The sequence below is a fragment of the Lepidochelys kempii genome, chromosome 6 (assembly GCF_965140265.1).
Source record: "Lepidochelys kempii isolate rLepKem1 chromosome 6, rLepKem1.hap2, whole genome shotgun sequence".
In the NCBI taxonomy this organism is placed as follows: domain Eukaryota; kingdom Metazoa; phylum Chordata; order Testudines; family Cheloniidae; genus Lepidochelys; species Lepidochelys kempii.
In genome coordinates this window covers 112,675,989-112,701,702 of record NC_133261.1, presented here as the reverse complement: position 1 = coordinate 112,701,702, position 25,714 = coordinate 112,675,989, and the positions used below count along the sequence as shown (strand labels likewise).

Here is a 25,714-nt window from a genome sequence, read left to right as displayed (position 1 = left end):
ACCTGCCCTTGAATTACCATTGTGATCTCCCTTTACAGGGACTCGAGAGTTGCATGTGAATCAGATGGTAGAATTTGGTCATGAATGTTTACATGGACACAGATTTTGGTTATAAAAAGAGAGAGAAAGAGGCACCAGGAAGTGTCTGGGGGAAAAAATCCTAGTTCTAGTTCTTCACAGGCTACCAGAAATTCCAGGATCATCATAAAAAGATTTATGAGTGGCAAGACACAGTCTCTCTCACTGCAAACGTACCTTTCTTCCCGTTCCCTTTTTTGTTTACGAGCATGGCGGTCCATCACGCTGGTTTTAGTCCTTGTCTTTTTCCAGGAATAGTAAAATTTCACCAAACTGGCTATCGATTTGTCAGGAAGCTGAAAATAAAATGGTTACACTTTTTACAAGTCTTCACAGGTTTACATGTACAGCACTACCTGGCTTTCACATCACATGGGCCATACTAGGGTAAATACTATGACAGCCAGCAGGAAAGTCATAACCAGCATCATAGGGTAGCCATATCTATTCAATTAACAAAAGAGGTTTTAAAAGGATGCAATATTGGTTCTTTCTACAACCTTTGATAAGCGTGTAGCAGGTTGTAATATTTTCATTCTCATTGTCTTGTATGTCTACATGATAAGCCTGCCTTCCATCAAGCAACTAAACCTGTATTAAGGTAGCTGACTAATTTGAGTTCTGCAGGCTGCCCTAGAAGAGACCTGCATCACTCTTGCCCCTCACCTCACCCCACGCAGAGTGATGCGGAGTGCAACAATAACTTTAAAGGCCTGATCCAAGTTCCATTAAAAATCAGGGAGCTATAGGTGGAAGTCAGGTCCCTCTTACTTAAGGATCAAAATTTCAAAAGTTTTGGCTTTCGATACTTGTGATACATCCAAACTGACCACTCTCCAAGTTTAAATCAAGGCTTAAATAGAGACTGGGAGTGGCTAAGTCATTATGCAAGGTAGCCTGTGTCCTCTTGTTTTTTCCTACCCCCCCCCCCACCCCAGATGGTCTGGTTTAACTTGGATTTAAACTTGGAGAGTGGTCAGTTTGGATGAGCTATTACCAGCAGGAGACTGAGTTTGTGTGTGTATGGGGGTGGGGGGATGTGAGAAAACCTGGATTTGTGCAGGAAATAGCCCAACTTGATTGTCATGCACATTGTGTAAAGAGTTGTCACTTTGGATGGGCTATCACCAGCAGGAGAGTGAATTTGTGTGGGGGGGTGGAGGGTGAGAAAACCTGGATTTGTGCTGGAAATGGCCCACCTGATGATCACTTTAGATAAGCTATTACCAGCAGGACAGTGGGGTGGGAGGAGGTATTGTTTCATATTCTCTGTGTATATATAAAGTCTGCTGCAGTTTCCACGGTATGCATCCGATGAAGTGAGCTGTAGCTCACGAAAGCTTATGCTCAAATAAATTGGTTAGTCTCTCAGGTGCCACAAGTACTCCTTTTCTTTTTGCGAATAAAAGGAAGAGTGGCCCCATGAGTGACAAATCAAAAGCACTACCAATTCTATAGTCAGAACTGTCTCTCAACATTGTAAGAGTCAGATTCTACTTCTAGAAAACTTTTTCTTTGCAGGACATGTCTTTGCAGGACATTCTGTGTCTGCTGCTAGAGGAATGTAAGGTGATAAAAGTAATAGTCCCTCCCCTATCCCAAAACAGTATAGTCCTCTGAATGACAATGCCAGAGTCAAGCTTTTCTCCAAAACCCCACCCCCACACCAGACAGTCTTCAAAAAGAGCAGTTACATGATTGCTAACAATCCTGTAGCGGACAAGGTGACCTCAACAGTTTTTTCCAGGTCTAATTATTATGATCCTACTTACCATCTGCTGAATTCTATGAAATGTTTTCCCATGGAAACTAAAGGCCTGTTCGAACAAGACCTTGTCTTCCACTGTCCACTCATCTGGGAATGGAGTAAAGTTGGGCAAATCCGCCAAGGATTTCTCAATATTATGCTTGTGCCAAAAGAGCATTCCAAGGGCCTGAAAGAAACATGGACACAAGAGAAACTGAGTTACAATGGGGGGAGGGGGGAGCAGAGAGGGAATTTACAGTCCTCACACTGATACAAGTAATAGGGCAACAAAAAAGTTACAAAAGGGCCATGACTCTGACCTCAGATACACATGTGTGAGGCTGCAGAAGCTTAAGTGACAGCAAAAACCTGGAATCTGATCCATCACCACTCTGGACTGTGGAGCATCAGAATCTGGCCCATATTGCGTAAGCAGCAAAATGAAAGAGTTCTACTGCTGAAAGGCCGCTCGAGATTGCCGCAGGAAAAGGCAAGTGGGGTGGACATTTTTGCTAGTTTAAAAAATAAAAATGGGCTTCCAGCAAAAAATGGCGCACACAGAGAATTTAGCCAAGGACAAAGTAAAGAGCTAGAAAAATGTGTGTAAAGCAGATATTAAAACTAAACTACAGGCAGAGTTAGCCAGTGTTCAAGTCTTGATACCTGTCTATTTGATTAGGTGTTTTTGTGCTCTTTTTTGGAGGAGGGAGGGGACAGTCTTATTTGTTGTTTGGGCACCCCCTGACAAAGCAGGGGCATAGCTCACTATCATTTGGAAGGGGGGGGGAGGGGACTATCATTTATTCCCCCTAACTTCATCTCCTTCAGTTGCAACTCTGAGTCTCCAGTTCAGAAAACTGAATTACACACACGGTACGCCCCGGCACGAATGAATGCTTGCCCTAGTGAGCCCTCTAAGAGGGGTTCACTCAAAATGTACCACCCTCCGGAGGTGGATGGTAAAAGGGCATTCTGATCTTCCACTCTGATGGGGTGATTATTTTTGGTGCAATTAGCCTCCCCAGAGTCATTTCAGAAGGGCCTGACCCTAACATGCTACAAATATTTAAAATAAAATGTTTCAACTTGTTTCAGAACTGCTGTTAAGTGAAAACGATCCCCAATCCGCTGACTAAAATATTACCTGTCTGACCTATGCAAAGTTGACTCTGGTTCTGCCACCATAATTCCCCCCATCTAGTAGTTTCACCCAGTCCATTCAGACTGACAGTGCTACCTTTGAAACTGGGGTTTCCCCATCCCACTTTGCTATGCAAAAAAACAGTTCCTTTCTGGGCACAAAGTTCTCGCTCCAGTAGATTCTGCAACTATATGACTAAATGCTTGCCTCACCCCAGATCTCTTCCTCATGAAACTAGACTCTCCCTGCTAAATATCTAGATTTCTTCCCCTTCATTATGATACAGAACCAGAAGAGTCGTAACACGCCACGGTTTTGAAGATGTCACGTGAATTAAAAAAATTACGACTAGGCAGTTGGGAGGGGAGAGCTTAACTAGCTAGTATAGAGGCACATGGAAGATTTTACAAGCGTTACGGTTTCTTCTTTTTTAATATCAGACTCAGTCTCACCTGGGCACCTCCCCAAATATCCCTGTGTGAAGCAACATAACCTGGACATTAGTACAGAAATACATTACACAAAGAGGAGATCTGCTGAAAGGGAAAAAGTGGTAAATGTTCTTAAAGAGGAGAAGTTGGCCCAGACAACCTCTGACAAAGGGCATGGAACACCAGTGTGAATTTTTTTTTTTTTTAATAGGTCAGGCTCTGAACACTTACAATATTTTTTTAAACAGACATTATTTCTAGAAGGAAGACATTTTACATATAAGCTGCTTTTACACCACTAGCAATAGTGCCCACAGATATTTACCAATTCAAAGTTCTTCTACCCACCCTCCTCCCTAGGAAACAACTCTACTTGCCCCCCCCCCCCACATGTATCCATTTAGCTGTGGACACGGAACCCAGCTACAAGTGAGGGAGAGAAGGAGAGGGCTAGAGCAGACAAGTTGCATACAGAACAAATGCAGCCAGCTGGACATGAAGCCCAGCAGACAGCTGAGCTTTCAGCAAGAGTCCCATTCACCCTTCCAGAGAAACCTGCTCCCTACTACTCCATCAACACGCTGGCACCTGTGTCTCTACAAGTGATGGAGGGCAGGATCCTCAAGGCAATTGCTATCTCCTCCTCTGCTGCACTGAGCCTGGGAGGGAGCAAGCTTTGCAAGGTCATTGCCTCTTTGGCTCACCCCACACTTGGGATCTTCTAGGCTGCCACCTGCTATAGTGTCCTGAGCCCTCGAGGAGTGGCTCCCAGCAGTGTGTGTGCGCACACACATGGTCAAATGCTTGCCACCACCTAATAAGCTCAGAGCCAGAGGCAAAAGTCCTAAAGCAGGTTGTCTAGGCTTGAATGGTTCCCTCAAATTCTCACTCTTCCCCTTCAAAGGATCTCATGTCTAACATCAATCTGAAAGGGGAAGTGTCCATGGTTTTGCAATTTTTTCCTGGGAAAGGCCAATTTCAAAAATAGAATTTCTATAACATTGGATCAGTAGGACTATTTGCATAAAATAACCATCCTGGAAGGACATTCTGTGTATTTCCTAGCAGTGCTTGGTTTTCAAATTCGAGGACCACCTAAGTCTTTGGGGCATATGCTGTCCTGCAAAGGAAGAACAGTGGAAGGTTCTCTTCCATTTTTACCACCCCAGGACAATTCATTATGAAGAAACAGGAACATAGGATTCAGAGGGTAGCCGTGTTAGTCTGTAACAGCAAAAATAATTAGAAGTCCTTGCGGCACTTTAGAGACTAACAAATTTATTTGGGCATAAGCTTTTGTGGGCTAAAACCCACTTCATCAGATGCATGGAGTGGAACATACAGCAGGGAGGTATAAATACACAGCATATAAAAAGACGGGAGTTGCTTTATCAAGTGGGAGTCAGTGCTAACGAGCCAATTCAATTTAAGTTGGAAGTAGGCAATTCTCAACAGTTGACAAGGAGGAGTGGAAATCACATCTGTAGTGTTAACGAGGCCAATGTAAACAAGGTGGCCCATTTGAAACAGTTGACAAGAAGGTGTGAGTATTTAGCAACGTAAAATTAGTTTTTGTAAAAACAAGGAGGGGTACTTGTGGCACCTTAGAGACTAACAAATTGATTTAGTTTCTGTAGTGACCCATCCACTCCCAGTCTCTGTTCAGGCCTAATTTGATGGTGTCCAGTTTGCAAATTAATTTCAGTTCTGCAGTTTCTCGTTTAAGTCTATTAATTGCTATACTGGATCAGACTCAAGATCCCCCTACTCTAGCATTCTGTTTCTGATAGTGGCCAGTACCAGATACTTCAGAGAAAGGGGTAAGAACCCCACTGTAGGCAGATGTGGGATAATCTACCCCTCCCAGTGAGAGATCAGAATGAGACCTAAGGACCAAGAAGAAATGGCTGGGAACAGGACAAATTCATTTAGTAGGATAATGGGAAGGCAACTGGACAGAGTCCATCAGCTCATTTCACAGATCACTGTAAACCTGACAGCAAATGCTCAATTGCCACCAGCCTGGCTGATCATAGGCTCAAATCATGACAAGTGAACAGTGGGACAACACTGAGAGCTTAGAAAGTGCCAGATGGTACTGATCATTCAAGCACATAGTTACATAGCTCAGTGAGTCGACATGCCACAATCCAGAGAGCCCAGTAGCACAAACACATACTTTTCTCCTTCCTCCCTCCCCTTAACCAGACGTTCCCATCCCACTCTCCCTTCTGGTCACAGCATCACAGCCACAAAAATCCTTCTGTTCAAGGAGAAGACATGTTTTCAAACTTTAGACGTTGCGAGAGTTGTCTAAAAACAAAAGTGTGTCTTCAGTGTTTAAAGCTTCAGACCTGGCTGCACCTCAGTTTTATAAGAGTTTTAATTTTAAACAAAGTCTGATCAGTTTTCACTTTCCAGAAACATTCACCTTTCGACTAAAATCGAATAGAAGGTCACTCAAATATGTAGGGCTTAGTTTTTTGAGGAAAAAGAACAGGAGGACTCGTGGCACCTTAGAGACTAACAAATTTATTTGAGCATAAGCTTTCGTGAGCTACAGCTCACTTCATCGGATGCAACGAAAGCTTATGCTCAAATAAATTTGTTAGTCTCTACGGCGCCACAAGTACTCCTTTTCTTTTTGCGGATACAGACTAACACGACTGCTACTCTGAAACCTTTTTTGAGGAAGTTATTCATGACTTCACATATTAGAACAAACACACCTATCTCAACCTTAAAGGTTATCTATGTTTAAAAAAAAAAAGAGGCAAGAATTAGGCTTGTGGCTATTCACTGCTTTAAGGGTTTTTATTATTAATTATTATTATTTTTGGTCCTAGAAATATCATGAATGTTATTTCTGATCTTCTCTGGTTTTGCTGGAGCATCTGATGGACAGCTCAGAGCACATGTATTTGTATGGTTTCTCACACCTTAACAGCAGGGACGCTGAAAAAGACAGTTACCTGTTCCGTAACTGGTGTTCTTTGAGATGTGTTGCTCATGTCTATTCCACAGTAGGTGTGCGTATGCACCATGTGCACCGGTGCCGGAAGTTTTTCCCTTAGCAGTACCCGGGGGGGGGGGGGGGGAAGCACTGCTACAACCCCTGGAGTTGCACCTCTATATCGTGCTATAAGGGAGGCCACGAGCTCCTCCCACCCTTGGTTCCTTCTTGCCAGACAACTCTGACAGAGGGAAGAAGGGCGGGATGTGGAATAGACATGAGCAACACATCTCGAAGGAACAGATAACTGTCTTTTCTTCTTTGAGTGATTGCTCATGTGTATTCTACAGTAGATGATTCCAAGCTATATCTGTGGGTAGGAGTTCACTAGTTCCTGGGACGCAGTACTGCTCTGCCGAACCCAGCATCATCCCTAGTCTGGGAGACTATCACATTATACATAGTGAACGTGTGAACTGAAGACCAGATGGCAGCCCTACAGATGTCCTGGATAGGGACATGGGCTACATAGGCAGCCGACAAGGCCTGAGCCCTCATTGAGTGCACCCTGACGATTGGTGGCGGGGGAACCCCTGCCAGATCATAGCACGTGCGTCTGCACACGGTGATCCAGTGAGAAAGGCGCTGGGTGGAACGAAGGCAACGAAGAGTTGCGAGGATTTACAGAACGGTTTAGTCCGATCCAGGTAGAAGGCCAGTGCCCTGCTCACATTGAGCGTGTGGAGGTGGCGTTCCTCACTGGAGGAATGGGGCTTGGGACAGACCACGGGAAGGAAGATGTCCTGTTCCATATGGAAGGCGGAGACCACCTTCGGGAGGAATGCAGGGCATGGGCAAAGCTGAACCTTATCCTTGTGGAAGACTGTATATGGAGGTTCCGAGGTCAAGGCCCTGAGCTTTAGACACGTCGGGCTGACGTGATTGCTACAAGGCAGGCTACCTTCCAGGAGAGGGGAGACCAGGAACACGTGACCAAGGGTTCAGAGGGAGGTCCCATGAGGCGGAACTCCACCAGGTCTAGGTCCCATTGTGGTACATGGGGTCTAGTATACGGGAATGAACGGTCAAGGCCTTTCAGGAAGCGGGAGGTCATATTATGGGAGAAGACCAAGTACCCTTCCACCGGCGTGTCGAAGGCCGATATGGCCACCAAGCGTACTCTGACAGAGGCGGGTGCCAGCCCTTGGGTCCTAAGGGACAGGAGGTACTCAAGGATAAACTGGAGCGGTGCGGACGATGGGGAGACTCCCCGCTCCCCCACCCACCTAGAAAATCTGGACCACTTCGCCAGGTACGTCCGGTGTGTGGATGGCTTCCTACTTCCCAGGAGGACCTGCCTGACTTCCTCAGAATACCTCCTCTCCTCCTCGTCTAGCCACTGAGCAGCCATGCTGTCAAGCGGAGAGCGGTCAGATTGGGATGAAGGAGGCAGCCCCCATTCTGGGAGAGGAGGTCTGGGCGAAGTGGCAACCTCCTCTGAGGGACCACCTGAGGTCCAGTAGGGTCCCGTACTAGTATTGACGGGACCAGGCTGGGGCAATAAGGATGATACGTGCCTTGTCTGCTTTCACTTTTTCTAGATCTTTCCCTATAAGGGGAAATGGTGGAAAAGCACAGAAAAGCTGGTCCAACCACTGCAGGAGGAAGGCATCTGAGATTGCATCCCTTCCCAAGCCACACACCCCCCCCCCGGAACAAAACTGGGGGCAATGCCAGTTCTGGCGGGTCGCAAACAGGTCCATGTGGGGAATTCCCCACTCTCGAAAGAGCCGGTGAGTGACCTCTGAGTGGAGCGACCACTCATAATGGGGGAAGAAAACCCTGCTGAGGCAATCGGCCTGTGTATTGTGGGCGCCCGGTAGGTGGAAAGCCCTCAGGGAAATGCCCCACCTTGCCTGTTGATGTAGAACATCACAGCGGTGTTGCCGTAAGGACTCTGACCACCTTGCCGTGAAGCTGCATGATGAAAGCCACACATGCCAACCGTATCGCCCTGAGCTCCCTGACATTTATATGGAGGGACATGTCCAAGGTTGACCACATCCCTTGGGTTTGCATGTTCCCTATGTGGGCTCCCCAGCCCAAGTCTGACACATTGGAAACCAGGTCTATTGATGGGGCTGTCTCCCAGAAAGGAGCCCCCTGGAGCATGTTGCCCGGGGAGGACCACCATTGTAGGGAGGCAATTACCGGGGTCGGTACCGTGAGGGCCTTGTCCAGGCCGTCCCGTGCCTGGGAGAAGTGGGAGGCTAGCCATAGCTGGAGGGGCCTCATTCAGAACCTGGCGTGGCAGACCACATACATGCACGCTGCCATGTGTCCCAGGATCTGAAGGCACGCCTTTGCTGTTGTCACCATAAAAAGCCGTGACCGAGGTGATGAGACCTTTGAGGGTTTCGAAGCTGGCCACTGGGAGAAAGGCTGTGGCCCTTAAGGAGTCCAGTAGTGCCCCTATGAATTCTATGTGCTGCACCGGGACCAGTGTTGATTTGTTCTCGTTTACAAACAGACCGAGATTGGTGCATGTAGACAGGAGCAGATCCACACGGGCCCTCACCTGAGACAGTGAGTTGCCCTTGAGAAGCCAATCGTCCAGATATGGGAACATCTGGACCCCTTCTCGTCTGAGGTAGGCTGCCACCATCGCCATACACTTTGTGAACAGCCTGGGCACCGTGGATAAGCCAAATGGGAGAACCGTGAACTGGTAGTGGTCGGGCCCCCCAGGAAACTGAGGAAGCGCCTGTGCCCTTTGAAAATATGGATGTGGAAATATGCATCCTGAAGGTCCAGGGCTGCGATAATAGAAGCCAGGGATACCATGAGGAACTTGGAGCGGACCATAAACCGATTGAGATTCCTCAGTTCTAGGATGGGCCTGAGACCTCCTTTCATCTTTGGGATCAGGAAATATAGGGAGTAGAAGCCCCTGCCCTGGAGTTCTACTGGCACTCTCTCCATCTCCCCCAGGCATAGTAGTCGTTCCACCTCCTGACGTAGGTGGTGAACGTGCTCTGGGTCCCCCAAGCCCACCAGGATCGGGGGGTGGTTGGGCAGGGGTGAACTGAACTGCAACATGTAGCCCTTGGAAATGGTGCTGAGGACCCAGCGGTCCGAGGTTATTTGTGACCACTCCCCATGGAAGGCAGACAATCGGTTGCTAAACACAAACTTTATTAGTAGGGGGTTTCCATGGCAACTACCCTGGTTCCCCCCTGCAAATAGTCAAAACCGCCTCTTCCCCTGCCTCTTGACCTTAGAGGGCCCGGGCTATGGGGCAGAGCAGGACTGTCGTTGAGGCCGGCACTTTTGGTTCTCTTGGCCTCTTGTAAGGGGCTCATATCTGCTCTGTGCAGAGTGAGCCAACGTTTGCGGTCTGGCCTTGTCCTTAGCCGGAGGGACGTACAGGCCCAAGGTCTGCAGGGTGGTGTGAGAGTCTTTCATACCGTGCAGCCTGACGTCCGTCTGTTTGGCAAACAGGGCCTTCCTGTCGAACGGCAGGTCCTGCGTGAGGGACTGGGCCTCTGCCGAAAGCCTGGACAGGAGGAGCCATGATGCCCTGCGCATGGAGATCGCAGAGGCCATCAAGCAAGCCGCCGTCTCTGCCACTGCCTGCAGGGCAGCTTTGGCTGCCATCGCCCCTTCGTCCACCAATGCCTTAAAGTCCTTCCTATCCGGCTCTGGGAGGAGTGGCTCGAACTTTGGCAGGGACTCCCATAAATTAAAATCATAATGGCTCAGTAAGGCCTGATGGTGGCCACCCTGAGCTGGAAACTCTAAGAGGAGTAAAGTTTTCTACCAAAGGAGTCTAGTCTCCCGGCGTCTTTATTCTTGGGGGGTGGCCGCGGGCTGGCCCTTCCACTCCTGGTGGTTCACAGATTCCACCACCAGAGAGTTGAGGTATTCATGGTTCTTGGCTGGCACAAAATACTTCCTCTCAGCCTTCCTGGAAATTGGTGCCAGAGGGGCAAGAGTTAGCCACAAGGCATTGGAGAAGTTGGCTACACCTTGGGGAAGGGGTAAAGCCACACAGCCCGACACGGAGGGGGACAGTACATTAAAGAGGGAATGAGACAGGCCCTCCATCTCCTCGGCCTGCAGCTGGAGGCTCGACGCCACCCGCGTTAGCAGGTCTTGATGCGCCCTAAAGTCTTCCTGTGGAGCAGAGGGCAGCGGTGCCGTGATGGTGTCATCCAGTTCAGGAGAGGAGGCTAGCATGGGGCTGTAGGCCTCAGCCTGTGCCAGGGGATCAACCCTCAGGTCGGAGTCCAGGCGCGGAGCCGACAACTCAAAACCTGTTGACTTGTCCCTCTGCCTAGATAGCAAGGCCAACAGGGCCTCAGACGACCTGGCCACCAAGGGAGTCCCCCACCTGGGTGGGCATTGGCGGCCACTGTGCCCATTTACACCATTGTCCCTTCCATGGGGCCCCTTGCCACTGTTCATGCTGCGGGCCCGGTGCCACTATCTGGTCTGGCTGAGCAGTACAGCCCAGCGAGTGGGGGGCTGGGTGCCAAGGTCACCACCGACCGAACGGTACCATAGGAGCGGTGGGAGCAGTGGTGCCCACGATGCTGTCTTCCACGGGACCGGGACATTGACGTCAAGGAACGGTACCCGCCGGAAGTACTGTCCCAAGACTCGCTTCGGTGCCGGGAGCTGCGGTGTCGGTGACACGCGGCAGGAGCCCCGCGTACGACAGCTGACAGAGCGGGAGCTTGACCAGGAGCATCAACGTTGGTCGCACAGAGATCAGCTACGATAGCTACATCATGAAGAGGCGCACCTTCAACGCCTATCTCAATGCCTGCATCCGCTGCTTCGTGGCGTGGAGGGACCCGGGGACTCCTGCCCGGATGGAACCCCGGTTGGCGTCGAGGGTGGTGGACGCGAGCTGCGAGCAAACCGGTCGCTGCGTACCGAACGAAGCAGAGAACGGTCTTCAGAGTGAGAGCTGCGCCGTGCTGGGGAGTCCTGTTGAGCGCCCAGTGCTGGTTTGCCTCAGGACTGGGGGCCCACCACCGGCGGCGCCCCAGGCACTGGCAAGCTCAGGCTGTCACGTTCGGCCTGTAGAGCCTCTGGCGTCAGTGGCATCCTGACTGCGGGAGAGTCGCGTGTCAGCGCTGCCGGGCTACTCCACTTAGCACAACTCGGTGGTTTTGAGCCCGGGGGGGACAGAGGGCTGCCCAACGCGGGACCAACCTCTCCCCCTTCCTTCTCTCAGCACCGCTGCGAAGTCGAGCTCTTCCTTTGTTTCTTGGAAGGGGAACGGTGCCGACTGGTGGAGGGGGTTTCGCTGCGCACCGACGATGCGGTGCCCGGTGCCGAGTCCACACAGCGTACCGGCGTTGAGAGAATGCCGATTCCATGAGAAGAGCGTGAAGCCTGATGTCTCTCTCCTTCTTAGTTTGCAGCTTGAAAGACCTGCAGATCTTACAGCGTTCACTCACATGAGTTTGGCCCAAGCAGCGGAGACACTCAGCATACAGATCGCTCCTTGGCATGGAATGGCGACAGGAGTCGCATGACTTTAAGCCTGGGGCATGGGGCATGCCCTGGGCCCACTCTAACAACTGAGAAACTACTTTCCATGAGTTACTAACAACTAGCTAAAGGTACCACTAAGATCAACTGGAAAGGCTGCAGGAACGCTGGAGCAAGAATTTCCGACGCACCTTCTCTGGTGGCAAGAAGGAACTGAGGGTGGGGGAGCTCGCGGTCCCCCTTATAGCGCGATATAGAGGCGCCACTCCAGGGGTCGCAGAGGTGCTCCCCCCTTTACGGGTACTGCTGAGGGAAAAACTTCCGGCACATGTGGCGTGCACGCAACACCTACTGTGGAATACACATGAGCAAGTACTCGAAGAGGAACTTTAAGATGTCTCTTCTCAAGAATGTTTAAGACCTACACTTTCAATGGCTAACACAAAAATGAGAGTTTGGTCATCTGACTAAAACCTCTTCCCCTCTTAATCACTCACTCTTCAGTCCCATTGCTCTTGCAAGGACATAATTTCTCTAATTCTCAAGTCAAAGTCCTCCAGTAGAGACAATACCTTTATTCCCAATATAATAAACCAGCAGAACTCATCCCTCCTCCCCACCACATAACTTAATGCACACGAGACGTCCCACTTAATTCAGAAGAACTTCTCAGGTGCATGAAGCTACCCAACTGTCCAAGTGTTTGTCGAGATGCGTCTTAAGCAGGAGACCGAAAAAGCCAGAGTGAAATCTGGGCCTCACTCAAGTAAAGGAGAGCCTTGTCATGGGCTGCAATGAGACCAGAATTTTACCAACATAGACATAGATCAGACTGCAACACAAGGCCAAATACCTCTGAAAATCAATGGGAGGTGTGCATCAAAACACTGAAATTTGGGCGTTTTAGTGACTATCATTAATAAATTAGGATGAACTGCATGTCCTCAGAAAAGAAATGTATTACTATGCTGGATGAGTGGAAGGAAGAAAGTTTGCAGTGTGGCAGTTTGCTTTAAATCAGGTTCTAGTACCTACTGGGAAAAAAAGGTCAGTTTAAATACAGAAATGCAAATAATCGTTTTTGTTACCTGTTCCATGTTGTATCCATGTTTCTCTTTAGCAATGGCAATGTATTCATCCACTGAAAAATAAAAATAGGTCCTGAAGACATTTCACACATGGGCCTTGCCCTACTTTCTAGTCTACAACAGAGGATATAAAATTCAGCTGCTTTGAGTCCAAACAGGGAGGAGGCTAATGGTTAATTATTACCCATATCATTCACCTATTGCCCAGTAACGGACTTCACATCCCCTGTACAGAACTTGGGGAAAGAGTTAGTTATATTTAAAAAACATGCAAGCAACAAAAAAGAACCACACGGTATCCTGTTCTAATACTTTCCCATTAGGCTCTTGCAAGAATCAGTCCATAAGACTGCATTCTTCATGGCCAGAAACAGCTGAGGGTTTCAACCAGCAAAGATATTTAATTTAGTCTTGCTCATATAACCTAATTCTGTCCCTTTGCTCATGTATCACAATACACAGTCTTTAAGGACAATCACCATTTGTTTGTTTTAATAACCACAAAGGACTCCTGCTTCATTTCATGAATAGGATGGATGGCAAATCAGGTAGTTGTTTATAGGACTATTGTGATTTGCAGCTGAAGTTAAAAGGTGATTAGTAAAGTGGCAAGGGGACTGCAAAAAGAGAAAGGATATGCACCTGCCTGAATTCTGTTCTCTTTGGCTGTGTCACAAGCTTTTTACTTGCTGGACAAATTACTTAACTCAAAAATCTTCAACTAACTGTTGGTTCCTTGTTTTCTGGATGCTCATCTTGGAACACCTAAGGTCTGGTTTTCAGATATGCTGAGCTCTTCAAGTGAAATCAACAAGAATGGAGAGGGCTGAGCAGCTTTTGAAGAAGGGGAAAATATATATATCTATATCTCAAACCTAAGCATCTTTAGTGAGGCACCCAATATTAGTAGACCCTTAATTTTGGCCTAGATATCCATGTCTCAGCTCCCCATCTGTAAAATTGGGACAATACCTTTCTAAAAACTCATGGGCACTGCAAAAATAATTTCATTAATCTTTGTGAAGCAGCTGGTTACTATAGTGATGAGTGCCATGGAAAAGCCCATGAGAAAACAAACAGTTCCATATTCAGTGCAGCTTGGACAGGGTGCAGTAAGTAAAGCATGAGGCCACAAACTGAAAAATACTGTACAGTTGCATCATTCCCCAAGCACCATCCATCCTGCCCCCCGAATGAGAGAGGAGTCCTGTGGAAATTTTGTGATCACATCCCATTAAGAGCATATCGCAATCCAAGCACACAAGTGGGCAGAATTAGGGTTACACAGGAAACCTTAATTAGGATGTTTCCCAGCTTGAGTGTCTGACTATGCACCCTTAACTTTTCTTAATGTAGATATTTTCTATGCGATTCATTAAGTACTTTGCCTTAAGGCCCAACAAAAACAGTTAAGTTCTAGAGATAGTACTAAGCTCTTGGGAACGCCAATCACTTGGGTAAAGGATTGCAGCAGTAACTGGCTCTTTGAGTGAGGAAAGATCTATAGTTCCAGATATTATTTCACCATTTTTATCCTTAATTTCTTCTCCTTGGAGATTTAAAGAGCTCTCCCTTCCAATAAATTAACATTTTAACAGCTACAGCAATTCAAAACACATTTTTTTTAAACCATTCATTAAGGTCTTTTCTATAAACCTAGCTAAAAAGGACAGGAAGAGGGGTCACTATAGCAATAGCAACATTAATAGAACTTCGTCACTTTATAGAGGAACTCAGTATGTGGTGAAGCAAATTGCTAGGGGCATCACACCAGGACGCTGGCCAGGAGGCACAGGGTATGGGTGTGGGTGCGTGCCGGGGAAGAAGGACAAAGGGAAGGGAGGAAGAGGAGAGGAAAACAAACAGTAGAATAGCAACTTTCATATACTGAAAGGGCATGGTGGGAGGGAGGGGGGGGGGTTATAATCTATTGTGCCAATAAACCAGGAAGTTGCAAGCAGTGAATGAGGCCACTTAGTTCATGCTGCCTGCCATTTCTCATCTAAGTATTAGCTCACTCTTTCTTTGGAGCTCACACTTTGAGGGTTCAGAGGTGTTGGGCAATTCTAGATTTTTTGCTCCTATCTTGCAGGTATTACCCTTTGCATTAAGTAGGACCATGCTATTGCTTATGGACTTGAATCACTCATTGAATCCTTTTAGACTCAACTCCTCAGTATTACCAGATACTTGAATTGCTACAGTCCCACATATGCCGCACAAAAACATACACACTTCCATCTTGGCCTTGTCACACAATTCCACAGCATTCTGGAAGACTTGGACCTGCCCACAGTGATCTAGGCATTTGCAACCTCCAAGCTCAATTACTGTAACTCCTCCTTGGGATTTAAGCCACTCACCCTGAAAAAGCCTCAACGGTACAAAGCATAGGAGCTCCTCTGCTTAGCAGTGCAGACCCCTCTGAACCCATCTCACCAGTGCTTTCCTCATTCAGTACAGAATCCAGGTCCCACAGTCTCCATCTTGAGATGGAAAGCCCACCATGGAACTCTCCCTAGCTACTTGAGAGACTACCTCTCCTGCTGCAGGACTTCCCAGGAAGGGAAGACTTTAGGTGAGGGGTGTGTGTATGCACGTGAAAAATCTGCTGGCTGCTGTTAGTATGTAAGCAACCAGACCTGACTAACAGAAGTTTGCTGAGTACAAGCTGTGCTGTAAAAACAGTGCAGGCACATTCTAGTGGTTTCTTTATAGAACTACTGCACCACATTCCTTTCTAGTGTAACCCGTGACCTGAGTGGTTACAACAAGGAGGAATCTAGTCTATTGTGTTCAAGAGCGTGCCTACACCACAATCATAGGTGTGACTACAGCATGTGTAGACGTACCTGAACTAGCTTTGGTACCCAAAATGGCTAGATTGAGGGTATGTCTACACTTCAATTGCTGCAGTGGCGCCTCTGTAGCATCGACACTACCTACACCGACTGAAAGGTTCTCCTGTCAGCGTAGGCGCTCCACCTCCCCGAGACGGGACAGCTAGGTCGACAGAAGAATTCTTCCAGCGACCTAGTACTGTCTACACTTTGGGTTAGGTTGACATAGCTACATCTCTCAGGGGGACTTCTCACACCCTTGAAGGACGTCGCTCTGCCAATGTAAGTTCTCAGCAAAGACAAGTCCTAAAGCTAGTTTAGGTATGTCTACACGTGTGGCAGTCAGACCTCTGCTTGAAGCGTAGACAGACCCTAAGGGCTGGTCTGCACTATAAAGTTAGGTCAACCTGGCTAATCACTCAGGCCTATGAAAAAAACTCACACCCCTAAGAGACATAGTTAATCCAACCTAAGCTCCAGCATAGGCAGCACTGGGTCAACAGAGTTCTTCCATCGACCTAGCTACCTACCCACCTCTCAGAGATGGATCTACTACAGCAATGGAACCTGTTGTTGCTGCAGCTGTGCCACTGTAGCCTTTCCAGTGTAGACACAGCCAAGGCTACACTAGCACATTGCCTTTTTGCCAGTATAACTGTGGTCTGGTCTACACTACAGACTTTCACACCCCTGAGTGACATAATTATACTGACCTAACCCCCAGTGTAGACAGCGCTATGTCAGCAGGAGGGCTTCTCATGAAGCCTCTCAGAAAGGCGGATTAACTATGCTGATGGGAGAACTCTTTCCCCCTCAGCACAGAGCATTTTCATTAAAGCATTACAGTGGCGCAGCTGTGCCGATGTAGTATTTTAAGTGTAGACCTACCCTGTGTCTGTACTAGGGCTTCTGCCAGCACAACTATGCCTGTTGCAGGGACAGGGTCACACTCCTAAGGCCTGGTGTACAGTACAGGGTTAGATCGACATAAGCTGCCTTGTGTCAACCTAGCTGTGGAAGGGTCTTCGCTTAAATTTGGCTCCCCCAGACATAAGTGCCCCTCTACGCCGATTTAGTAACACCACCTCCCTGAGCGGCGCAGAGGCACAGTCAATGTAACTGGGTTGACGCAGTGTCAGTGTAACACTGTGTTGCTTATGTCAACTGTTACTGGCTTTTAGGAACTATCCCACAATGGCAATACAATCGATACAAGCACTCCTGGTGAGGACATACACCACCGACACAAGGACCCAATTGTACACACACACACACAAGCAATTTAATACCTGCAGTGGCTTTAGGCAGATGTAAGTTAGGTCGAGAATTCTGTAGTCTAGACATGGCATAACTCAGTGGTTCTCAACTAGGCGCACATGGATCCCTGGGGGGTATGCAGAGGGCTTCCAGGGGGTACTCAACTCATCTAGATGTGTGCCTAGTTTTACAACAAGCTACGTAAAAAGCACGCGCGAAGCCAGTACAATCTAAAATTTCAGATAGACAATGACTTGTTTATACTGCTCTATACTATACACTGAAACGTAAGTAGAATATTTATATTCCAAATGATTTATAACTATATAGTACAAATGAGAATAAGCAATTTTTCAGTAATAGTGTGCTGTGACACTTTTGTATTTTTATGCCTGATTTTGTAAGCAAGTAGTTTAAGTGAGGTGAAATGTGGGGGGTACGCAAGACAAATCAGACTCCTGAAAGGGGTACAGTAGCCAGGAAAGGTTGAGAGCCATGGCCTAACGGACATAACTATGCCAGCCAGACTTTCCAGTGTAGACCAAGACAATGATGCTTAAGAAATTACAGTTATGTGACAAATGAAGTGTCTGATTCCTATGAGGGCCCTTGTTGCTATTAGAAACCAGATTGTGTAAAAGGAAGATTCCTGTACATCTTTAAGAAGGCTCCTCCTTTCATGCATTTTGTGCTTGGCTGATGCATAAGAGCAAACTCACCCCCCTCAAAATGTTCTGCTCTGGCCAGCACACAGGGTGGGAAGCATGTGCTTATCCAAAGATCCCAAGTCTGCAGCTATCCATGCCCAATTCGTCTGTTCCCTCCACCTCCCAGGAGGATGGTCAGGCATAAAAGGCTGGAAGAGAAAAATGCTCCTGCTAATGGCACCCAGCTCTGCCTGTATGCTGCAGGCAGAAAAAAGTGGGAAACATTTAGACACTTGCTAATCACCTCTCTCCAGTGCAAGTGGGAGCTGTTAGGGCACGCACTGAAGGAAATGGACAGGTTGCACCCAACCCAACATCAGTGGGGAAGGAGAGAAAGGGAAGAGACAGTCCCCCAGCATCTGGGGGGGGGGGAGGGGATACTTGCTAGGTTTCCCACCGGTGCACGTCTCCCTTAATCTCACTGGAAACCCTATCTCCACCTATACTGCATGTCCTGGCTTTTAGCTAGCTAGCTGCCTAAGTACTGTGGGTATTATTCAGTAATGCACAGGCACTAAAGGAGACTTTGTTAGCTGCTAGAAGGACGGGGATTGGAATAAATAGCTGCACTGCTCCTCATTACAGTCCCAACTCTAAGACCAAAGATTTGAATGATTTTAAATACATAACAAGGGAATGTTTATTTAAGGGTCTATTATCTGAAAGATAGGAAATGCTTGGAAGCAGCTTTTTCCTGGGCACATTCCATCAAATATAAAACAACACTCCATAGAGGACATATTTCTGTGGAATTGTCCCCAAAATAAATATTTGCTTCCTGACAGCTTCACAAATGTCACTTCATGCCTAGAAGAACCATGGACCCCAGACAGGGTTTGCAGGAGAGAGAAAACCTGGAGAAAGCAAAGAGAATGCAGAGGTAGAGCTGCGACTGTAACCTCAATTCACCCCTTTTACTGAGGTACTGCAGGAGACTCTGAACACTTTGCATACTACGTGATGTAATACCCTGAGAGAACAGGGTGAAATAAGGACACAGCAGCAGCCTTAGCAGTCTGCTGTAGTGTGCTTCCTACTGTTTGATCAATGCTAGACCGTGTAAGATTTTGATTGTAGCTGTAGATTTTTTCCTCCTCCACCAAAAAGATGCAGAATAAATCTATTTTGTATAATAAATCGAATGTGGATCATTCATACACAAAATATGAAATAAATTTTCAACTCAAAAATGTGATGGAAACAGAAAAAAAACCCCAAACACCCTTTGCTATAAAAATGAACAACAGCATTGCTGCGTCTCCCAGTACTGGCCAAACTGCAGCACAGACCATTAGTAAAGCAATTATGCCACCTTGTGGCCACAAAACATTTTAAAAAGGGAAACAGAAAAGTACATTCAAGTTTAGAGGAGACCTGCAAAAAAAAAAAAAAGGGGGGGGGGGAGGAATATCAATAAAAAGGATTTGTTTACAGAAGTCCTGAAAAAGATTACTCCTGGGGGAATTCTGCTCCAAAAGATTAAAAATTCTGTGCATAACAGTTTTAAATTCTGCAAAATTCTGTGTATTTTATTTGTCAAAATAATACTATATAATCACAACAGTTTCTATTATTTTGGTAATTTATTCAAAATACCTGTCAGCAAGTATGTATGTAACAATACAGGCAACAAACATGATTCAGAAAGTGTAGGTCAGCTGAGGCTCCCACTGTCGGTCCTGGGTGGCAGGGGGTGACAGTGGGAGCCCCTCCACCCATTTTCCAGTTTATCCAGATTTTTGGTTATCCAATCTGGCCCCAGTTCCAGTTAAATTGGATAATCAGGGTTCCACTGTATGTAACAAATACATTTGAAACACACAAAACTGGAAAAAGAAAGCATTTTAGTGGAAATCACAAGTTGTGTGAAAAAATAAAATTCTGTAGGGAACATTAATTCTGCGCAAATTCTGCACTGTGCAGTGGCACAGAATTCCAGCAGGAGTAAAATATTTTATTCCCCAAAATGACCCAAATCCCACACTTTATTTAAATTAAAATGTTCTCTCTGCCCTAGAAGACTGATAAGTGAAACGCATAAAGTCATGACTGATGTCACAAGAATGATGAGGGCTGGTCTACACACAGGTTTTGGACTGCTTTAAACATCTTTATACTGGTATAACTGCATCCTCCCTAGGGGGTTGTCCAGTTTTAGCCATATCAGTTTCTGAGGCTTGGTCCAAGTTTAATATTCATACTGACATAGTTATGTTGGTTAGGGGTGATTTCTCCCCCCCCCCCCACTGACATAGCAACGCCTGCTTAAGTTTCTAGCGTAGGCCCAGTTTACACAAGCATAGTAGGTCTTCTGCTGTTATAGCTTATGTCTCGGAAAACTGATTAATACTATACCAGCAAAAGAATTTTTATATCGGCAAAAACTGCATCTCCACTCAGAGTTTTTGCTGGTATAGCTTATGCCAGCAAAACTTTTCTAGCATAGACAGGGCTTAAAACTAATCTAGCTATAGCAGTACAAAACACTGCTTAGACAAGCCCTGAGCTATGGAGGGCATGTCTACTTTGCAAATAGAGGTGTGATTGCAGGATGTACAGACATTCCTAAATTTGCTTTAATCTAGCTAGCGTAAATATCAACAGCAATGAAGCCGCAGCCATGGAGACTTCAGTGTGGGGTGCACAAGCCTGCCAAAGATTCTAGGTACCTACTTGAGTAGCTAGCCCACAGCAAAGTCTGCATTGCTGCAACTTCACTGCTGTTGGTACCTGAGCTAGCCCAGGTACGTCTACACGTGCTGCAGTCAGACCTCTGATTGTAGGGTAGACATGTGAAGGGACATTTTTTGTGGTTTTAAAACATCAATAATGTTTTCAGGGTTCTTTGTTTTTGCTAGTATCTACTTAACTTCAGGTACCATGTAACTGAAGGTGGCCACACTGCCCAAACTGTATTTATGTTTCTAATTGATGCTCACTAAAAAGCTAACCAATACAAATACCTGTTAATTGCACGACTTAGCCATTCATTTGCTATTTTTTTCTTTAATGTAGTATTTTTTGGTGTATATACACATATATATCTAGGGGTACACTCACACTAGAAACTTTTACTGGTACAGCAGTGGCAGTGAGGGATATGACTTTAACAGTACGGTTATAGTAGTAAAAACTCTGATGTAGACACAGTTACAGGTGCAAAAGTGTTTTTGCCAGAATAATATCACCTCTCTTATATAGTGTTTTTCACAGTAGGTCTCAAAACGTGTCACAATCTTTAATGTATTTATCGTCACAAGACAGCTGCAAGAGAAGGAAATATAGCTTGTCACTCACCAAACCAGCATACACTACAATGGTAAGAATAGGCGTTCTCAAACTGGGGGTCGGGACCCCGAAGGGGATCAGAAGGTTATTACATAGGAGGTCACAAGCTGTCAGCCTCCACCCCAAATCCCGCTTTGCTTCCAGCATTTATAATGGTGTTATATATATAATACACACACACACACACACACACACATATATATCTCTCTCTATATATATATGTTTTTAATGTATGGGGGGGGGGTCACACTCAGAGGCTTGCTGTGTGGAAGGGGTCACAAAAGTCTGAGAACCCCGGGTAAGAACATTTTGTTGCCAATATAACTAAGTCTACACTAGAAGGATTTGTCAGTATATCCCATACTACCAACATTTTTCTAGTGTAGACTAGGCCTAGGGTAAGTGTCAAGAAATATTTGCAGTTAAATAACCTCAGTATTTGGAGATAGCTATACTAAGTATAGGGAAATACAAGGGAATACTGAAGATGCTGAGGTAAACATAGTTATTACCTAGACAAAAGTGGCAAGTTTTTAAAAGGCCACGACTATAGTATGGCTGCCAGATTCCACCCCAGGGGTGGTATCTGCCTAACTAGCGAGTGAGGTTCATGTTGAGGTGGACAGCAGTTTAGGACTCTTTGGGATGATAGGTGCTACATATGTGTTTTAAACATTATGCTATTATTCCCATTGTAAATAACAGTCTGACTAAACTCATGGTGTTAAGTCAAATTTCCAACTCTAAAAACGTTTTCATCCCCGCGTAGAAAGATAGAGAGCCCCTTAAAGCATGTTTTCGCTCCAGAGTTAGTCCAACGTGCTGCTCCTATTCCCACTCCCATCAAAACACAAAACCTTCTCACCCATGTTGTGTGGATTCCAACCTGGGCAAGCTGGTCCAGAAGGGGATGCAAGTTGAAGCTTGGGTTCTGCTTTCACTCGGGCTGGTAACCTGCCCATTTTGCAGCTCACAGCACAAGCTAAAAGTCACTTAAGTGTTGACAACCCTCCAATGCCTTCCCAGAATTCCCCCATGTGCCCAAAAGAACAGACAAGTTCTCCCACAATTCAATAGGAAAGAACCAGAGCAGATCAACTTACTGCAGCACAAAACACCATGGAATATGCCCCCAGAAGTCCTCGCAACACACCTGGATAAATGCAGCACTCGTGAGTGCATTGTAACTCGGGTAGGGCTCTGCAGCGTGGCTCTGTGCTCTTGGGCACCAGTCACCCAAGTTAAACAGTGAAGACATACCCTCAATTAACTTCAATTCCTACCTGGAAATGATGTGCATAATGGCAACATCCACATAGTTACATTAAACAGGGTAAAAACGTATATCTGATCTTAATCCCCATGCTTCAGAACATGAGTCAATAACTAAATTACCTTTGGAAAAAGCTTCCTCTCATGGGCATGTTCTTGCCAGGTTGTGTACTATGGGGTTGGGGTTTGTTTTTGTATGTGGCACATTTCTCCTTAAGATTATGTATGGTTTCAGGTACTATTTGGGTGAGGATTCTGGATTAAGTCAGCCATTAGTCTGATCCAGGATATGGCTCTTATACCTTTTTCCTTCACCAGGATCTCATTGGTCTGAAAAATAATTTGGTATTCCCCAATTACGGGCAGCAGAACGGAAAGCAATTCATTCAAAGTGTTGCAGTCCCCATACAAAGACTCTAGGCCTCAACCTAGGAATGTCCTATCACCTCTTCTCATACACCCAAAGTTAAGCAGCATATGGCACTAAGAGTGGATCAGCCGGTCAATAAGGACCTTTTTGGAAACTGATTTTTGGCACAATAAGGTAAGTGTGTAAATTTGTTAGTGAAAAAGGCAGCTATGGTCAGTAAAGGATGGGTTACTCACCTTGAAGTAACTTGAGTTCTTTGAGAGGTGTTGTCCCTATGCATAGTGCACTTCAGATTGCATATGTGCTCTATGCACCCAAGACTAGAGATTTTTCCCCACTAGTGCCATTTGGTCCATGCATGGCCCCCACACCGCTGCCCCGTGCTCCACATCAAGAAAATAAAGGGGGCTCCTGCAGAAAAATCCTCTCATGAGTGGAGTCCCCAAAAAAGAGGACAGGAAAGGAAGAGAACTGGATCGTATACCCTGAGAAGACAATTGCTAGTAATTCTTCTGTCTATTATGATTCTGTCCAGGCACACCGAAGGCCAACTTTCCCCACTACCTCAGAAAGGGGCCATGCAGATCCAGAGAGACAGTCAGCCCATAGCTTTCAAAAGCCCAGTCAAAAAGGCCAGTTTTGAAATTGGTGGTTGGGAAGTGAAATACGACTGACCCTATGCACGCTTTCTATGCATGCTTTGATGCTTGCATGGCTATTCGTACTGCAGCTGATGATAAAAGGCAGGCAGGACTGGTCATCCGAATTACAGCTCACTGGATTTTCTAGTGGTTGCAGGTGTGTCAGTATCTGGCAAATTAAGTGCGATTTAGGAGACGGTCAACGAGTGGAGAGACTCATTCATCTTTGCTCTGAACAGTATGACACACTCAAATGGAAGGTCTTCGACCATGCTTTGAACCTCCTCTAGAATTTCTGAGGAGGAGAGCCACGATGAGAGTCTCACCATCACAGCTGTTGCCATGGACCTCGCTGCCATGTTCGCTGCCCTTATGGCAATCTGAAGTGACAACCTTGTTATCAGTTTTACTTCACTAATCGGGGCCAAAACTGGTCTCAAGTTCTAAGGCACTTTATCGGTAAAGCTGCCAATTTGTCATACGTGATAAAATCATATTTAGCCATCAAAGTTCTGCAGTTTGAAACTTAAAACAGCAGGGAAGTCGAGGCATACATCTGTCTCCCAAAGAGGTCAATCCTCTTTGCTTCCTTCTCATGCGGTGCAGACCTGGCTTGCCTCTGTCTGCTATGCTCAGTGACCACTGACTCTACCAAAGATTTGTGACATGGGTGAGAGAGTAGGTACTCTGACCCTTTCGTGGATACAAAATAATTCTCTCTTTTCAGCCCATTTGGATATTGGTGCGAACCTGGTGGGTGTCTGCTGAAGAGTCCTGGCTGGTTCCAGGATGGCCTCATTAATAGAAAGGGCCACACCACTCAGAACCGAACAACGTAAAGTGCCCGGCCGTTTGTCTGGCCCTTCCAGGACCTTGTCCAGGGGAATGTGAAGTGACTCTGCCACTCTCTTGAGGAAGACCTGGAAAGCCTTAGGATCATCAGGGCACGGTGGTAAAGCTGGGATCACTGCCTCGTATGGGGAAGACAAGGATAATGTCACCGGCATAATCCTCCTGTTCCTGTTGCTCTTCTTCACTGCTTGAGGAGGCTGAAGAAGCTACTCCTCCCTCTTTCCTTGGAGCCCTGGATCTCCTTGGGTCCCTGGCCTCACGAGGTGGGTATATTGGGTAGTCTCTTGGATCTTTCAGGCCCCAGTACTGCCACTGAAGGATCTCAATCTTTTGGTACCAGGCCCCCCAGATTGGTACCAGTGGGTATTTGAGGGAGTGGGGGGAGGAACGAGACCAGGGTATTCTGTAGCATGAGACTAGTGAGATACCCTGGAGACTCCCACGGTTCCATCCGGGTTCAATCCCCTCAAGGGATCCCTTCGGCATAGTCCAGATGCAGTCTTCTGTCATAGATAGGGCCCTACCAAATTAATGGCCGTGAAAAATGCGTTATGGACCGTGAAATCTGATCTCCCCTGTGAAATCTGGCTAAGAGAGACCAGATTTCACAGAGTTGGGGAGCCAGAAAGCAGCGGCAGCTGGCCAGGAGCCAAGCACTGAAGGCAGCTAGGAGCAGCAGCACAGAAGTGAGGGTGGCACAGTATGGTATGAGCAACCTTACTTCTGCTCTGCTGCTGGCGGTGGCACCATCGTCACAGCTGGGTGCCCAGCCAGCGGCTGCCCAGCTCTGAAGGCAGCAGCACAGAAGTAAGGGTGGTAATATCATGACTCCCCTACAATAGGCTTGTGAACCCCTTGTCCCTCCCATGTCCCCATTTGGGGTCAGGACCCCCATAGTTACAATACCATGAAACTTTAGATTTAAATATCTGAAACTGTGATATTTATAATTTTTTTAAACCTGTGACCATGAAATTAACCAAAACAGACCATGAATTTGGTAGGGACCTAGTCATAGTCCTCTTCCAATCCCAAGGATTCTGCTTCCAGATCTAGAAGGAGAGTCGCTGGTAACAGAGGAGAACGTGCTGACCTGCCTCTAGTTGTTGCCAGTACCGGTGACTGTTTGGCTTGACCCCTACTTACAGGTTAGATGGTAAAGGGTACCACAGAGATATCGGCACCAGCTGAAGTCCCCGTGATGGGCATCAATGTCTGGAGAGGTGCTGCTGTTTTGCCTTTCAAAGATGTCCAAGTCCAGGCCTTCCTGGACAGTCACAACTCTGGAGCGCAAACCTCCCAATGACTTGATAAGGGAGGGGATATCGGTGTCTGTGTCTATTTAGAGGCCTTGGGCCTTGTGGAAGCACTTGTCTCCCTCTTCCCCCTGCATGCCCTGGTTCTGCTCTCCAGAGTCTCTCGGTGGGGGTTCAGAGGTCTTGGAACTGCCTGGGTCCAAAGAAAAGAGGTCACTCTTGCCTTCTTCAGGCCGAAGTACAGGGGCTTTTCCCCCACTCAGAGGTTATTCCCACCTTCATGGTGTC

At 46.8% G+C, this 25,714-nt stretch overlaps 1 protein-coding gene across 4 annotated transcripts in view; it reads right to left on the bottom strand.

The window, feature by feature from the left end:
• The window catches only part of RCOR1 (REST corepressor 1), a 127,066-nt gene that overhangs the window by 30,318 nt on the left and 71,034 nt on the right, over positions 1-25,714 (bottom strand). For all 4 annotated transcript variants that reach the window (XM_073349704.1, XM_073349703.1, XM_073349705.1 and 1 more), the window contains 3 exons: positions 12,944-12,996; positions 1,851-2,012; positions 256-374 (listed from right to left, as the gene is read on the bottom strand). In XM_073349704.1, the coding sequence (XP_073205805.1) occupies positions 256-374; positions 1,851-2,012; positions 12,944-12,996 (334 nt within the window). The remainder of the gene's footprint in view (positions 1-255; positions 375-1,850; positions 2,013-12,943; positions 12,997-25,714) is intronic.